The sequence below is a fragment of the Ictalurus furcatus genome, chromosome 14 (assembly GCF_023375685.1).
Source record: "Ictalurus furcatus strain D&B chromosome 14, Billie_1.0, whole genome shotgun sequence".
Classification (NCBI taxonomy): domain Eukaryota; kingdom Metazoa; phylum Chordata; class Actinopteri; order Siluriformes; family Ictaluridae; genus Ictalurus; species Ictalurus furcatus.
The window spans coordinates 8,864,492-8,881,631 of record NC_071268.1 but is presented as its reverse complement, the minus strand read 5'-3'; the positions used below and the strand labels follow the sequence as shown (position 1 = coordinate 8,881,631).

The following is a 17,140-nucleotide window of genomic DNA, read 5'->3' as shown; positions in this document are numbered from 1 at the left end:
TCTTCACTCCCACAGACACCCTGACCGCTCCCGTTCACTCCCACAGACACCCTGACTGCACTCTTCACTCCCACAGACACCCTGACCGCTCCCGTTCACTCCCACAGACACCCTGACTGCACTCTTCACTCCCACAGACGCCCCGACCGCTCCCCTTCACTCCCACAGACGCCCCGACCGCTCCCCTTCACTCCCACGGACGCCCTGACCGCTCCCCTTCACTCCCACGGACGCCCTGACCGCTCCCCTTCACTCCCACGGACGCCCTGACCGCTCCCCTTCACTCCCACGGACGCCCTGACCGCTCCCCTTCACTCCCACGGACGCCCTGACCGCTCCCCTTCACTCCCACGGACGCCCTGACCGCTCCCCTTCACTCCCACGGACGCCCTGACTGCACTCTTCACTCCCACAGACGCCCTGACCGCTCCCCTTCACTCCCACGGACGCCCCGACCGCTCCCCCTCACTCCCACGGACGCCCCGACCGCTCCCCTTCACTCCCACAGACACTTGAATAAATACAGAGTAGACTAAGAAATGCCTTTTTGATTTAAATATAAAATATAATTGACCCAATTCACATTTTACTCCTCAGAGTACATCCACACAATTGTGATGTTAAATAAATGTTGTAGTGACTTAATATGTAGATATGTTAATATGTAGGTTTTTTTAAAATTATTGTTTTTGAATGCTTGCTTGTTCAGTGATCCCTGATTGGTACAGATATTTCCCCGTAGAGAATCAAGCAAATATATCAGTCTATACAGAGGATGTATTTGTAGAGTAGTCCTAATCAATATAAAAAGTGCATTCGACAGTAAAAACAAATGAGCATCATCCTCAGCTTAATATTAGATAAAAATGTAGTAAACCTTAGGTAAGGCTCGCATTATGAGGTTTGAATAAGATAAAATAAAATATATGGTTCATATGTTGGCAAAAATAAAAACTTGTCTACAGTAAAGTGTTTCCACATGTGATTTTTTTGCTACAGCTGTGTCACAGGAAATAAGCGCCTCTATATATTTTGTGTGACTGAAGTTAACTGAAAAACAACTGTTCAAGCACATTTTAGTCTTATCCTTGCTCCACCTGCCGAGGTAGAAAGAAAATGGCCTGCTGTCCAATGTGTGTCCTCGAGCCTCGCTTTGGTTTCCCATTCTTTTTGATTCCAAGATACCAGTCTGGGCCGTACTTCTGGGATTTGTACGTGTTGTAGTGGTTCTCCTCCATCTTCTCCAGGAAGTAACTTTCATCTGTTACCGACGACTGCAAAATGCGCACACACACAATTAGGCAGATTTTATCATCATCCCAGTGGTTCTATGTATAATGATTTATTTAGCTGCTATCTTGTGATCTACAGATGGGTGACCAATTAAAGGAAAACCAACATAAAGTGTCTTAGTAAAGTGTTGAGCCACTACAAGCCAAAGGAATGGCTTTTTTTTTTTTTTTTTGAAAGTCATTCAGGATGGATATTTCTTTCAATTACTTTCAGCGGGGGAAATGAGTATGGAACACGTCAAGAAATCTTTTAGTAAATATATTTCCATTGAGGTTATTTACATGAAATTTTCACCAGACATCAGTATTAACTCAAAAAATCCGGAAATATAAAGAGTTCACAACATTAAAGTCCATAAATGAAGTTATGTGTAATAAAGTGGAATGACACAGGAAAAAGGTATTGAACAGGCTAACTGAAATGTATTTAATACTTAGTGGAGAAGCCTTTGTTTGTAATGACAGCGTCAAGACGCTTCCTGTATGAAGAAATTAATCTGCCGCAGTATTCAGATGTGATTTTGGCCCGTTCTTCTAAACATATTGTCTTTAAATCTTGTTCAGGTGATTGACTGGGCCATTCTAACACCTTGATTTTTTTTCCCTCTGAAACCAATTGAGAGTTATCTTTTCTGTATGCTTTGGATCGTTGTCCTGCTGGAAGCTCCACCCACGTCTCATCTTCATCATCCTGGTGGATGGCAGCAGATTCTTCTCAAGAATCTCCTGTCTGCCAGTACCATGTGATGAAAAACAGCCCCACACCATGATGCTTCCACCTCCACACTTCACTGTTGGTGTAGTGTTTTTAGGGTGATGTGCAGTGCCATTTCTTCTCCAAACATGGTGTGTAGTATGACAGCCAAAAAGTTCAATTTTGCTCTCCTCTGACCAGACTACACTCTCCCAGTATTTCATAGGCTTGTCCAAATGAGTGTAGTAAACTTTAAACGAGCTTCAACATGCCTTTTCTTTAGTAATGGAGTCTTGCGGGTGAGCGTGAACAGTGGAGTGCGTCGCCTATTGTTTTCTCTGTGACGATGGCACCTGCTGCCTCCAAGTGTTTCTGGAGCTCTTTCCGAGTGGTCCTTGGCTCTTGGGCTACTCTTCTGACTATTCTTCTGACTCCCTGCTCAGAAATCTTGCGAGGAGCTCCTGTGCGTGGCCGGTTGATGACGGAGTGATATTGCTTCCACTCTACTAACCCAGCTGATTTTAATTTGCACACGTAGGGGGTATAATTACTTACGGATTTCAGCTGGTTCCTTGCCTTACCTTGCTTTGGAGAACTGCTTTTTTTTTTAGCGTGTTCAAAAGTTTTTTCCTGTGCCATTCCACTTTATTACACATAACTTTATTTATGGACGTTAATGTTGGGAATTCTTTATATTTCCAGATTTCTCGAGTTAATACTGAAGTCTGGTGAAAATTTCTGGTTCAATACTTATTTCCCCCGCTGTATTTGTATCAAGCACTACACCTTCACTCATGTTTCTCCACTTATTTATTCAGGTTTTTTGTTTCATTTGTCGCACTTCGGTATATTGGTAGGTTTACCTGATAGTAATTGCCATTACAGTTACAGAGTAGGTGCATCAGCTTCGGGTATGATTTGTAGATAATGCACTTACTGATCCATACAGCTTGCCATCCTCACTCATAGAGAGGAAGCGTTTGGCCTCTGTTCCCTCGATGACCACCACTCCAGCGCTCACGGATTTAATCCGCAACACACCTTTAAAAACACACAGGAGGTTGTGTTTACTCAATACTACCATGGCACCCACGATGGTTTCTTTTAAGACTGTAAATTTGCGCATAATTGCTGGTTCTATTTCAAATTTTATGGAGTTTAGACAGCTGGAATTCAGTGCATTCAAGAACGCCTACTTTTATGGTCCTGATATTTTAATATGAATAACAACACTCGTATTTCTTTGAGTTTTAACTATCCCTTCTTTATTCGGATTACGTAAAGCCTGGCGTCATGAGTAGTGATGAGCTTCATGGCTCATCTCTAACTACCCATTTAGCTGAATTAAATCTTACCATTTAAAAATCTGTAAGTCTGTGAGAATTCTCCATTTAGCACTTTGGTGCCAGTTGCAGATCTATGCTTTAAAGGGAACAGCGAATGGAGGGAATGTATATGTTTAGATTCCAAGTCTAAAAACAGCTAGGTTCAGCTAATCACTAAACCCTGACCCTGGGGTTTAAAGGCCAAAACACACAGTGTCTAGTTTCCAAGAATCACAGCAGAAAAGATTGCTGCTGTATTACATCCCGTTCCAAAACCATGGGCATTAATATTGAGTTCTCCTTTCCCTGTAAGAAGCGCCACTCTTCTGGGAAGGCTTTCCATTACATTTTGGAGCATGGCTGTAGGGATTTGTGATCATTCAACCAGTAGAGCACAAGATGTCTGGCAAGAAGGCCTGGCGTGAAGTTGTTGTTCCAGTTCATTGAGATCAGGGCTCTGGTCTTCCAGTCCCATCTGGTCAAACCATGCTTTCATGGAGCTCGCTTTGTACACAGGGTCACTGTCATGCTGAAACAGGACTGGGCCTCTTAGTTCCAGTGAAGGGAAACTGTAATGCTACATCATATAAGACATCCTATACAATCGTGTGCTTCCAAATTTGTGGCAACAGTTTGGGGAAGAACCACGTGTGAGTGTGATGTTCAGGTGTCCGCATATGTTTGTCCATATCGTGTAAAACGGAGCAGTTTGAGGGTAAATTTGCCCGATAATGTCGATCAGTGGTGCTGGGATATGAACTCACAACGTTCTGATCTTAACTACGTTTTGTGCTAATCAATTAATTCAATGTTTGGTTATCCAGTTTTACCTGAATTTCTGAGAAGGTCCTGGCTGCACCCTGGAGAACGGGGCGGAGATGCATTTTTGGCATGGCTACAGTGTCGCTCCGCCCATAACCGATTTCATTGGTTAGTGGCAATGTAATGACGTCGAAGCCTCAGCATGTTCTGATTGGACGTTATGCATGGTCGCTTCCGCTTTTAGTCTGAGGTGCATTCACACACACAGTGACTCACAGCGACAATGTGACTGGAGACCATTCATTTTCACTGTGAACTGCGACTTCTGGAGGGTGACGGCGACCATTGGCGACTGGATGTGGGCGTGTCCAGCGACTTTGAAAGTTGAGAAAAGTTTATGCAAATTTGGAGCGACTTGGCGCAGCGACTACCAATGGGAGTGAAGACAGTAGAGCAAACATTTGATACATTTTCTATCTAGTTAACATTTTTTTTTTTTTTTTTAGATATTCTGTTTTTATAGTTGATTGTTATATCTATTATTTAAAAAAGACCATATTCACATGTAGTGTCTTGCCTTAATCTAATGCTTACTTAAATGGATAAAAAATGTTTTCTAATACCAGCCTGCTCTTATGTACTGTGCTGAGCTGCTTTGCTCAATCCTGAACATGTTCATACTCGCTTAAAATAGAAAAAAAAAAAATGAAAATAGGAAATGATGGAAACTAAGCACAGAATTAAACCTTGAGGATGTGTTACATAACAGGACACAGCAATGCTGAGATGATGCACCTTCATGCTGAACACATTTCTAACAAAAAAAAATTCACAAAAATACTCTGCTCTCACGGATATCAAACAATTGCAAATAAAACACAGGTTTATCAAAAAATATCTTTGTTAAATATTGGTGTGCAAAAATTATTGGCACCCTTTTAGTCAATACTTTGTGCTACCTCTCTTTGCCAAGATAACAGCTCTGAGTCTTCTCCTATAATGCCTGATGAGGTTGGAGAATACATGGCGAGGGATCTGAGACCGTTCCTCCATACAGAATCTCTCAGATCCTTCAAATTTCGAGGTCCACGCTGGTGGACTCTCCTCTTCAGTTCACCCCACAGGTTTCAAGTCAGGGGACTGGGATGGCCATGGCAGGACCTTGAGTTTGTGGTCAGTAAACCATTTGTGTGTTGATTTTGATGGATGTTTTGGATCATTGTCCTGCTGGAAGATCCAACCACGGCTCATTTTAAGCTTCCTGGCAGTCAGGTTTTCATTTAATATCTGTTGATATTTGATAGAGTCCATGATGCCATGTATCCTAACAAAATGTCCAGGTCCTCTGGCAGAAAAACAGCCCCAAAACATTAAAGCGCCACCACCATATTTAACCGTGAGCAGGAACTCTAGACATCTTTCTTCTGGTGTTTTTCAGTCAGTAGAAAGGTCTCTTTAGTGTCCTAAGTTATTGCAACTGTAACCTTAATCACCTACCGCCTGTAAACTCTTAATGTCTTAAGGACTGTCCCACAGGTGCATGTGCAATAATTGTTTATGGTTCATTGACCAAGCATGAAAAAGATCTGTAAAGCTTATTTGGATTTAACAATATGATCTTTAAAACACAGCCTCCTGAAAATGAAATGAAAAAGGGACGTTTCTTTTTTTTCTTTCTTTCCTTTTTTTTTTTTTTTTTTTTTTGCTGAGTATATAAGGCTAAGTCCAAATCAGCCAAGTAAATCAGTAAGTGGATTCTTGATTGGAAATGTACTTGTGAATAAACAAACTGACAGTGTATGAACTGTGGGTTGTAGCTTATTAATATCCCATAATATCAAACACAGTTTAATATCACATATGAGTTGTAAGCATACTGCATTTCCTATTGCCACTAACTGCATTTCCTGTGATAGTACTGAGGCGTCCATGTCATTACATTACCACTAACCAGTGAGACCAGTTATGGGCGAAGCGACACGTATAGCCCCGCCCAAAGCGTAGCCCCGCCCCGTTCTTCAGGCTGGAGCCTGGGATTTCTGGGAATGCCATGGGGAATTTGAACACATGCCTTCAGCGCCCCCTATCTTCCCCTGAGTGCAGTTGATGACAGTAACCCCCTCCCAATGCCTCAGATTATTAGAAGAAAGTGCGTTTATGTGCAGTCTGTATCCTGAAGAGGAAACATGTTTGTTATAAACACTGCCATTTACGCCACTTATAAATATATAATAACCCGTTTACACAGACATGTTACACTAGACTTTAGTGTGCTGTTTATCTGACACTTATACATGTCTAATCTTAAACACCATCAGGTGTTTCTTACTAGATCTGCCCCAGTGAAGGCTGGGATTAAGGATTAAGGATCTTACTGTAAGGGTCGTGCTCCTCTCTGCTTCCTCTCGCTGAGCCCTCGGGGAGAAGCTGCAGGTGGTGACCGCCTTTCATGCAGTACAGCCGGGTCAGCTCTGTGGGCTTCAACCCGCTGAGGTCCAGTTTATCAGAACCGCGGGGGAAATGTGCCACAACTTCCGCCTCCGACATTACTGCGAGTGTGAACTCAGCAGGTCAGATCTGATGTCTTATCCACCAACACGTGATAGTGTCGAAATGTCCTGTGTGTGTGTGTGTGTGTGTGTGTGTGGAGGTGGGAGAGCTCCCTCTGACCCCCTCACTCCTCACACTCACAACACGCCTCTGTAATGACAGAGAGGTTTCTTTTCTCTTTTTTTTTAAACTTCTTTTTATTAGTTTGTTTATTTCTTTATTTCTTTATTTTTGAACAGATGTTGACTTTACAGAAATCCAGATGCAGATCCATAGGTGACAGTGGCAAGCCAACACTAAGTAAACCCCTCAAAACAATAGAAACCCTCATAGAATTTGTAATGGTTCTAATGGGAATTGTATTGGTTTTAATGGAAGCTCTAATGGTGTCCTGTGGGTCTCTACTGGTAATTTGTTTCCAGACTAGAGGATTCCATTAAAGATCTACGATCTTAATACGTCTTACTATGTAATGGAAACCGTCGGGTAATGGTTTTAATGGTTAACAGCTGGTGGTTTGTAATGGTATCTGTAGTGGAAACTATTAGAATTTCTGTGATGGTTTCTATTGGTGTTTTTTTGTTTTGTTTTGTTTTTGTTTTTGTTGTTGTTGCTGTTGCAGGGAAAACCCTGAAAAGAAAACTTGAGAAGAACCGGACTCAAATGTGAACCTCTTCTGGTTGAGACACTTCTGGATTATCATTCAGTATACAGCAGAAGTGCAGAGGAGTAATGATAATGAGTCTTTATTGGTCACATATACATTATAACACAGTGAAATTCTTTTTCTTCGAGTAGGTTGGGGTCAGAGCGCAGGGTCAGCCATGATACAGCGCCCCCTGGAGCAGAGAGGGTTAAGGGCCTTGCTCAAGGACCCAACAGTGGCAGTTTGGTAGTGCTGGGGCTTGAACCCCTGACCTTCTGCTCAGTAACCCAAAGCCTTAACCGCAGAGCCACCACTGTTACATTTATTGAAATTGTGGCCTCAGATTCACGTTCCTGGCTGGCAGGAGCTGAACCCGATGTGGATTTCTGCTCCTGTAGTCCATCCGCCTAAAGGTTTGACATGCTGTGCATTCTGAGATGCTTTTCTGCTCACCGTGGTTGTAAAGAGCAATTATCCGAGTTACTGTAGCCTTGTCAAGTCGAACCTGCATTATACTGCTGCCACATCATTGGCTGTTTGGACAGGTGTTTCTCATGAAGTGAGTGTATGTGTATAAGAGTCCTGCGTTGAACACAGACCAGGCTTTATAATTACAGCAGAAATGAACAGTATACAAGTGACATTATCCTCTTCTGGAGTGAACTAGTGTCTTGAGAACAACTTGTTTTTGGTAAGTGCAAATCTTTATCCGTGAGACGTACAGTATGTTGTCGGCCCTTCGACCGGCTCCTTCATGTGAACCTTGCATGTATAAGTCATTTGGGTTTCTTCTTTTCCCTTTGTTGTAGATGTAGGCAATGACATTACTCTTGTTGAGCAATTGAATAAAAAATGGGGATGGGGAATGAAACTTCTGCTTGTTGAAGATGTACACAAAGCGTATTACGGGAGGTGATTATCAGTACAAATGAAAATGAATCTTCTTAATAAAGTGCATGTACTTGAATAACATTAATGCAGGGATGCTCACTATATGCACACGTGTATTGGCTTGGTTACACAGAATCATTATTTATCTAGAATTCATACAATGCAGTGCAAAGAGGTGTTGTTTTGATAATTGGATGTTGGAGAAAAATTCACAAACTTTGTACAGTTTAGAACAAAAAAAAAGTCAATATAACTATTTAGGAGTTGAAACAGTTAGCTCTTATAGGTGAGCTACATGATCTGACTCACTGACTATCCACGCTAGAGGGTTGCCAGGTTTATGACACAAAAGTAAACCAATAAAATGAGCAGTACAAACCAGCCCCAAACTCAAATTCTGCCTTTATTTCTTTTCTGTAACAGTGTAAAGATGCACCGCTGGGGTTGGGGGTTCGTATCCCGCCTCTGCCCTGAGTTTGCATGTGCTGCGAGGGTTTCCTCCAGGTACTCTGGCTTCCTCCCCCAATCCAAATACATACGCTGTAGGTTGACTGGCATCTCTAAATCATCTGTAGAGTGTGAATGTGTGTGCGATTGTGCCCTGCGATGGTCCAGGGTGTCCCCCGCCTCATGCCTGAGTCTGTATGCTTTGGATCGTTGTCCTGCTGGAAGCTCCACCCACGTCTCATCTTCATCGTCCTGGTGAACTGCAGCAGATTCTTCTCAAGAATCTCCTGGTAAAGGGCTCCATTCATCGTTCCTTCAGTTATATGAAGTCTGCCAGTACCATGTGATGAAAAACAGCCCCACACCATGATTCTTCGACCTCCAAACTTCACTGTTGGTATAGTGTTTTTAGGGTGATGTGCAGTGCCATTTCTTCTCCAAACATGGTGTGTAGTATGACAGCCAAAAATCTTTTTATTTCATAGACCTGTCCAAATGAGTTGTAGCAGACTTTAAACAAGTCGACATGCCTTTTCTTTAGTAATGGAGTCTTGTGGGGTGAGTGCGAGCAGTGGAGTGCATTGCCTATTGTTTTCTCTGTGACGATGGCACCTGCTGCCTCCAAGTGTTTCTGGAGCTCTTTCCGAGTGGTCCTTGGCTCTTGGGCTACTCTTCTGACTATTCTTCTGACTCCCTGGTCAGAAATCTTGCGAGGAGCTCCTGTGCGTGGCCGGTTGATGACGGAGTGATGCTGCTTCCACTTGTGGATAACGGCCCCAGTGGTGCTTACTGGGGGATTAAGAAGTTTTGAAATACATCTGTATCCGATTCCATCAATATGTTTCGCAACAATAATGTTGTGAAGGTCTTGGTAGAGCTCTTTGCTTTTACCCATCATGAGATGTTTCTTGTCGGACACCTTGGTAACGAAAAGCCTTTTTATAGACCATCAGTTTACTAACCCAGCTGATATTAATTTGCACAGATAGGAGGTATGATTACTTACAGATTTCAGCTGGTTCCTTGCCTTACCTTGCCTTGGAGAACTGCTTTTTCTTAGCGTGTTCAGTACTTTTTTCCTGTGTCATTCCTCTTTATTACACATAACTTTATTTATGGTCGTTAATGTTGTGAATTCTTTATATTTCTGGATTTCTTGAGTTAATACTGAAGTCTGGTGAAAAAGTCACGTGAATAACCTCATTGGAAATATATTTACTGAAAAAAAATGTTGACGTGTTCAATACTTATTTCCCCGACTGTATTTGATGACCTTAATTTAAAAGAAAGAAAGAAATAAATTGTGGCATGTGCAAAAGTTTTGACACTCTACTTAGTCAATACTAAGTAACACCACCTTTGGCAGTTATCACAGCTTGCAAAAGCTTCGTGTAGCCAGCTAGGAGTCTTCCTGTTCTTGTTTAAGGAATTTTCACCCACTCTTCCTTGCAGAATGCTTCTAGGTTTGACCGAGTTATTCTTATGCTGTCTTGCATGCACAGCATATTTAAGATCTACCTACGCATTTAAAATGTTGTTCAAGTCAGGGGACTGTGAGGGCCGTTCAAAAAGGTTCAGATTGCGTTTTGTGAAGTAGTTTTGGATCATTGTCCAGTTACAGAAGCCAAGCTCTTTTCCAATGTCTTGACTGACTGCATCACATTCGCTTCCGATATTTACTGGAATCCGTTCTTCCATCTGTGCAGCGTCTGTGTGCAATGTTTCCCCTTGTCACTGGCGTTTCTTTTCTCCAAGCAAACCTTTGGTGTTTGTGACCCAAGTTCCATTTTTTACGTCATCAGTCCACACTTGTTTCCAAAATGCCTCTCCCTTATCTAGATGTTTTTTTTACACAAAATAGACGTTGACTATTGTGAGGTGAGGTTCCCTTTCTGATGACTCTTCCATGCAGATCATGTTTGTGGAATTAACACCGCAGAATAGAACGATACACCACCATTCTGTGTCAGCGAAACCTTCCTGCCGGTCATTAGTGTAATTCTGGGGGGTTTCGCTATGCGTGTCTGCCAGCATATGAGCACTTCTACCTGAAAGTTTTCTTGGCCTTCTAGATCTTGCTTTGATTTCCACAGTTCCTCTTAATTGTCATTTATTAATGACATTTACGACATGCAAGATGGAAGCTGGGGCGCACGGTGGATTAGTGGTTAGCACGTTCGCCTCACACCTCCAGGGTTGGGGGTTCGATTCCCACCGTGGCCCTGTGTGTGCGGAGTTTGCATGTTCTCCCCGTGCTGCGGGGGTTTCCTCCCCCGGTTTCCTCCCCCAGTTCAAAGACATGCATGGTAGGCTGATTGGTGTGTCCAAAGTGTCCGTAGTGTATGAATGGGTGTGTGTGTGCCCTGCGATGGATTGGCACCCTGTCCAGGGTGTACCCCGCCTTGTGCCCGATGCTCCCTGGGATAGGCTCCAGGTTCCCCGTGACCCTGAAAAGGATAAAGCGGTATAGAAGATGGAAGCTGCTTAGACGACCCCATCGGTGTTGAATGTTAGCACAAGGTTTGCTGAGAGAGAATTTATTATGTGGCACAATTACCATTTCATTTTTTTTTTCTAGCAACTTTAAAACATCTCATGTCTTTAATTAGTTAGATGCAGCAGTTCTGTTTACCTCTTTACACTTCAAAAATCTATCACATTAAAACGTGTCATTTGGCCAGTGGTGCCCATACTTCTGCAAACAACTGTATGTGCATTAATGTTGTGTTTATAAGACTAGAGTACTGTCAACAGAAAACTAAATAAATCCTTATTTGCGATTAAACGTATAACAAATTTGATCGCCAAAAAGTCATAACCTCGACGCATCTCAATAAAACACCACACATCATCACATCTCTTTGAAAGGCGTTTAATTACAGCCTGACAAACACTGACTTTTTTTTTTTTTTTAATAATCTATCATTTTTGTCAGCTACTGAAAAGCTTCAAACAAATGAATGATTGATGAAGTAATTTAATGTGTTTATTACAAAAACCAAAAACATCTGATCCAGTGAGAGATTTAGTGACCTGCAGGAGTTACTGGTATTAAGGCATTAAAACACTGTTGGAACTACAAGCAAGTGTTTCCAAGCCTTAATTCCGGCAACCCCTGCAGGTCACTAAATCTGATCCAGTGATCGATCTATTAACCTGGAAGGTTTACTGGAATTAAGGCATTAAAACACTGGCTCGTAGTTCCAACATTTTAAAAAAAAAAAAAAAACAACAACAAACAAACCAAACAAAACCACATGTTGTGTAAGGGATGATCATAGAAAGTGCTTTTTGTAGATAAACGTTACGAAAAGATACATTTTTGGCTAAAGTCGCATCCCCAAAATTTTCTGACTCGTGAATTTCAAAATGGCGCTAGAGAGACCCATAAACCAGAACGTGATCGACAGGAGGATGTTTCCAACAGATTTTGAAAGGACTCTTAAAATCTGATGCAAATGGTGTAAATAACACGTCCGGTATGGCTGCAATCACACAAAAAGAAGCTTGCAGTACAAACCACCCTGTACCTGCGTATCAGTCAAGCCGGTAATTTGATGGCACCACCATTCTAGATAGATAGATGACGTCCAACGTATTACATTTTTGGCAGACGGATTACACAGAACGCTAGAAAAAGGTGGGGAAAAAATGTTCAAACTTTTTAGCAATTTTCCAGTTCTTGGCTGACAGGAGTGGAACCTGATGTGGTCTTGCGGCTGATGTTGGACATTGAAGCGGATGGGCTACAACAGCCACGTGTTGTGCATTCGGAGATGCTTGTCTGCTCACCGTGGTTGTAAAAGCACGGTTACTTGAGTTACTGTAGCCTCCTGTCAGCTCAAACCAGTCGGACCTCTCTCATCAACAATGCGTTCGACAGCTGAAAAATGAATTCCGTAAAACCATAATTCCCTTCACTACGAGGAACACTTGGTGCTATAGTGTAGCTTCGAGGCGTGTTGTCCTGCTGCCAGAAGGCTTCCGTTTCTCCATCTCTGGAGAAAGAGCTACAGCTTAATGGCTCATAGCTTTGATTTCTCATAGCTGGCTGCTGCTGATCCCAGAGAACTTGGTGAACAAAGGGACACTAGGTATAATCGGGTCTTTTTATTCATGTATTAAACATGTAATAAGCTTTAACAGAGGAAAATGAAAATATTCCATCTTTTTTTTTTTTTTTTTTTTCCTTTTCCTTTTTCTCCATTTCCTGCTCAGCAGAACTCTTGACAACTGTTAAGACGAGCACAGTTTTACGCGTCGAAAAATCAGAAAGTAATACACATTTTGGCACAGAAAGAGTAGAATACAACAAATACAGGCTTGTAGAAATTCCCCGAGAAGTGAGTATGAGGCTAGCACGTTGCTCATTATCTGAGAAATGGACTGAGTAAGGTTATAACCACAAGTGTTAGTTAGACTGATTAAACAGCAGAGCGAGGATAACATACACGAGCGTCTAAGGAACAACGGCATTAAGCTGAGACGCGTACTGCGTGTGTGTGTGTGTGTGTGTGAGACTGAGAGAGAGAGAGAGAGAGAGAGAGAGGGAGAGAGAGAGAGAGAGAGAGAGAGAGAGAGCGCGAGAGCGCTCTATAATGATTGTACTGTATTTCATTCACTACCGTTCAGTGAGGCGGTCTGTATATGCAGGATGGTTCATTCATTATTCATGAGTGAAAGTCTGTATTGTTTCGTTTGTATGATTGGCTTTTCCTCCGTAAATCAGCAACGACAACACAAAAACAAAAAGGACCATAAATGAACAGAAATCATAAGCGCGATTCACATTGCATGAATTCATTCCTACACCGGTCAACAAACGACGAAAACAAATCCAACGTGGCAAACACTTAAACACACAAGCTCCACCGCTCGCACGCAAACCTGCGATCTTTCCCGTCTTTTAAAGCGTTTAAAAGGAGTGGAAAAAAAGTGCTTAAAATCGCATTTTAGTCGCGTCCGACGGGCCGACGTGGGAAAGATGTGACTTGCGGATCAGACTCCTAAATGTCGATACCGAGAAAGATTAGGTTAGTTCACGCTATATCATCACGGAGCTGCCAGGAACTGAAATACGGCCGTGTCGGGTTAAAAGGAAAATAAAACCGCCAGTGCAAGTGGGTATAAAAATACAATCAAATATAATATCGAACATGATGGATGCAGAACGCTCGGTACGCACTGTTACAGAAAAGAACGGCTAAAATGGGACCAAGCTCAAAAAAAGGCACATATTTTCCCTTTTTGCTATAATTGTATAATTGTGAGATTCAGTAAAGCGGTTAGCAAATCGTGAGCATTAAAATAGAAAAAAAAAACAACAAAACAAAACAAAACAAAAAAAAAAGATATGTCTTGTGTAAGTACTCAACTTCTCTAACTTCAAGCAACGTCAAAGCTATAATCGCTGTACACATTACTGAAATGATTCATTCAGACAGGATGCATATCAGATGACGTAATAAATCTGTATTTGTTTGGACAGAAATGAAAGATGTGAAAATCGAGCGGAGTGAGCAGTGACAGTGCGCGCTATGGCATTGCTTTTGCTCAAAAAATAAACAAAAAAAAAAAAATCAGACGATGTGTAGAGATAGCTTTACTACTTATTGTAATGTTGAGAATCAAACACCTGAGACAACATTTATAATATAAGTTGTTTTTTTCATCCACTACACTATTATTCAGACTGTAGTCACTGTCTAGTTTTCTATCGTTTACCCGTCTTTAAACTTGTCCGTCGTTGTTCTGTGCTGGATCTGTTGCATACTGTTCCCCATCCATCCCCGACACCATGTCTCTTCCCCTCATAAGCCCTTCATCCACTGCCCCCGTGTCTCTCCGTCCCTCTGGGTGGTTCGTGAGGAACGCTTGGTGATGTGGTGTAGCTTTAAGGCATGTTGTCCCGCTGCTGGAAAAAAAAAAAAGTTTGGGGTTTTTTTTTTTCTTCCCCCTTTCATTTCTGGTGAAAGAGCAGCGGCTTGACGCTCCCGGCTTTGATTTTTGGTAGTTGGTTGCTGATGACCTCGGCGAGCATCTCGGGGAACTCCACGCTCAGAGACTTATTCACAAACGTGTAGAAGCAGAAGTTCATCAGTCCACCCACCATCTGGGGAGAGAGACAGGATGAAAGAGAGAGAGAGAGAGGATGAAAGTGAGAGAGAGAGAATTAGAGAGAGAGAATTAATGAGAAAGAATGAGAGAGAGAGAATTAATGAGAGAGAATGAGAGAAAGAGAGAGAGAGAGAATGAGAGAGAGAGAGAATTAGAGAGAGATAATTAATGAGAGAGAGAGAGAGAATTAGAGAGAGATAATGAGAGAGAATGAGAGAGAGAGAGAATAGAGAGAGAGAATTAGAGAGAGAGAGAATTAGAGAGAGAATTAGAGAGATAATGAGAGAGAGAGAGAAAGAGAGAGAGAATTAGAGAGAGAGAGAATTAGAGAGAGAATTAGAGAGAGATAATGAGAGAGAATGAGAGAGAGAGAGAGAGAGAGAATTAGAGAGAGAATTAGAGAGAGATAATGAGAGAGAATGAGAGAAAGAGAGAATTAGAGAGAGATAATTAATGAGAGAGAAAGAGAGAGAGAGAGAATTAGAGAGAGATAATTAATGAGAGAGAAAGAGAGAGAGAATTAGAGAGAGATAATTAATGAGAGAGAATGAGAGAAAGAGAGAATTAGAGAGAGATAATTAATGAGAGAAAGAGAGAGAGAGAATTAGAGAGAGATAATTAATGAGAAAGAATGAGAGAGAGAATTAATGAGAAAGAATGAGAGAAAGAGAGAGAGAGAGAATGAGAGAGAGAGAGAATTAGAGAGAGAGAATTAATGAGAGAGAATGAGAGAGAGAGAATTAGAGAGAGATAATTAATGAGAGAGAAAGAGAGAGAGAGAATTAGAGAGAGAGAATTAATGAGAAAGAATGAGAGAGAGAGAATTAATGAGAGAGAATGAGAGAAAGAGAGAGAGAGAGAGAATGAGAGAGAGAGAGAATTAGAGAGAGAGAATTAATGAGAGAATGAGAGAAAGAGAGAGAGAGAGAGAATGAGAGAGAGAGAATTAGAGAGAGATAATTAATGAGAGAAAGAGAGAGAGAGAATTAGAGAGAGAGAGAGAGAATTAGAGAGAGATAATGAGAGAGAATGAGAGAAAGAGAGAATTAGAGAGAGATAATTAATGAGAGAGAAAGAGAGAGAGAGAATTAGAGAGAGAGAATTAATGAGAGAGAAAGAGAGAGAGAATTAGAGAGAGAGAGAGAATTAATGAGAGAGAATGAGAGAAAGAGAGAATTAGAGAGAGATAATTAATGAGAGAGAAAGAGAGAGAGAATTAGAGAGAGATAATTAATGAGAGAGAAAGAGAGAGAGAGAATTAGAGAGAGATAATTAATGAGAGAGAAAGAGAGAGAGAATTAGAGAGAGATAATTAATGAGAGAGAATGAGAGAAAGAGAGAATTAGAGAGAGATAATTAATGAGAGAGAAAGAGAGAGAGAGAATTAGAGAGAGATAATGAGAGAAAGAGAGAGAGAGAGAGAGAGAGAATTAATGAGAGAGAATGAAAGAGAGAGAGAATTAGAGAGAGAGAGAGAGAATTAGAGAGAGAGAATGAGAGAGAGAGAGAATTAGAGAGAGATAATTAATGAGAGAGAATGAGAGAAAGAGAGAGAGAATTAGAGAGAGATAATTAGAGAGAGATAATTAATGAGAGAGAATGAGAGAAAGAGAGAGAGAATTAGAGAGAGATAATTAATGAGAGAGAATGAGAGAAAGAGAGAGAGAATTAGAGAGAGATAATTAATGAGAGAGAAAGAGAGAGAGAATTAGAGAGAGAGAGAATTAGAGAGAGATAATTAATGAGAGAATGAGAGAAAGAGAGAATTAGAGAGAGATAATTAATGAGAGAGAGAGAGAGAGAATTAGAGAGAGATAATGAGAGAAAGAGAGAGAGAATGAGAGAGAGAGAGAGAGAATTAATGAGAGAGAATGAAAGAGAGAGAATTAGAGAGAGAGAGAGAGAATTAGAGAGAGAGAGAGAATTAGAGAGAGATAATTAATGAGAGAGAATGAGAGAAAGAGAGAGAGAAAGAGAGAGAGAATTAGAGAGAGATAATTAATGAGAGAGAATGAGAGAAAGAGAGAGAGAATTAGAGAGAGAGAGAGAGAGAATTAGAGAGAGATAATTAATGAGAGAGAATGAGAGAAAGAGAGAGAGAATTAGAGAGAGAGAGAGAGAGAATTAGAGAGAGATAATTAATGAGAGAGAATAAGAGAAAGAGAGAGAGAGAGAATTAGAGAGAGAGAGAGAGAGAGAGAGAGAGAGAGAGAATTAGGTGAGGTTGAGACAGAGGCACACTTATTCCTTCACTGTAATACCTTCCATGACACAAGAGGAAAAATACCTGGAAAAATTCTCTAAGCTCTTACCGGCGTTTTCCAGCCTATCAGAAACAAACGAATGCAGGTGCGGCTGGGGGCGGAGTCACGCACCTACTGCAGTAAAATTCATCTCTGACCTGGACATGCTCACA

At 41.4% G+C, this 17,140-nt stretch overlaps 2 protein-coding genes across 3 annotated transcripts in view; both read right to left on the bottom strand.

The window, feature by feature from the left end:
- Positions 1 to 581: 581 nt before the first annotated feature.
- Positions 582 to 6,620, bottom strand: fgf1a (fibroblast growth factor 1a). Its single transcript, XM_053640778.1, has 3 exons — positions 6,449 to 6,620; positions 2,924 to 3,027; positions 582 to 1,274 (listed from the first exon to the last, which is right to left on the bottom strand). The coding sequence occupies exons 1-3, from the start codon at positions 6,618 to 6,620 to the stop codon at positions 1,083 to 1,085; spliced, it is 468 nt and encodes a 155-aa protein (XP_053496753.1). The 3' UTR covers positions 582 to 1,082.
- Positions 6,621 to 11,463: 4,843 nt separating this feature from the next.
- nr3c1 (nuclear receptor subfamily 3, group C, member 1 (glucocorticoid receptor)) overlaps positions 11,464 to 17,140 on the bottom strand; it is a 51,871-nt gene continuing 46,194 nt past the window's right edge. For both annotated transcript variants that reach the window (XM_053640776.1, XM_053640777.1), the window contains one exon: positions 11,464 to 14,719. In XM_053640776.1, the coding sequence (XP_053496751.1) occupies positions 14,567 to 14,719 (153 nt within the window). In that variant the 3' untranslated portion in view covers positions 11,464 to 14,566. The remainder of the gene's footprint in view (positions 14,720 to 17,140) is intronic.

Excerpts from the sequence above, each read along its gene's own strand:
- fgf1a (XM_053640778.1), bottom strand. The coding sequence starts at position 6,620 with ATGTCGGAGGCGGAAGTTGTGGCACATTTCCCCCGCGGTTCTGATAAA. Across the intron at positions 3,028-6,448 it reads AGAGGAGCACGACCCTTACA|GTGTGTTGCGGATTAAATCC; the intron begins GTAAGATCCTTA and ends GTGTTTTTAAAG. Across the intron at positions 1,275-2,923 it reads ATGGCAAGCTGTATGGATCA|TCGTCGGTAACAGATGAAAG; the intron begins GTAAGTGCATTA and ends CGCATTTTGCAG.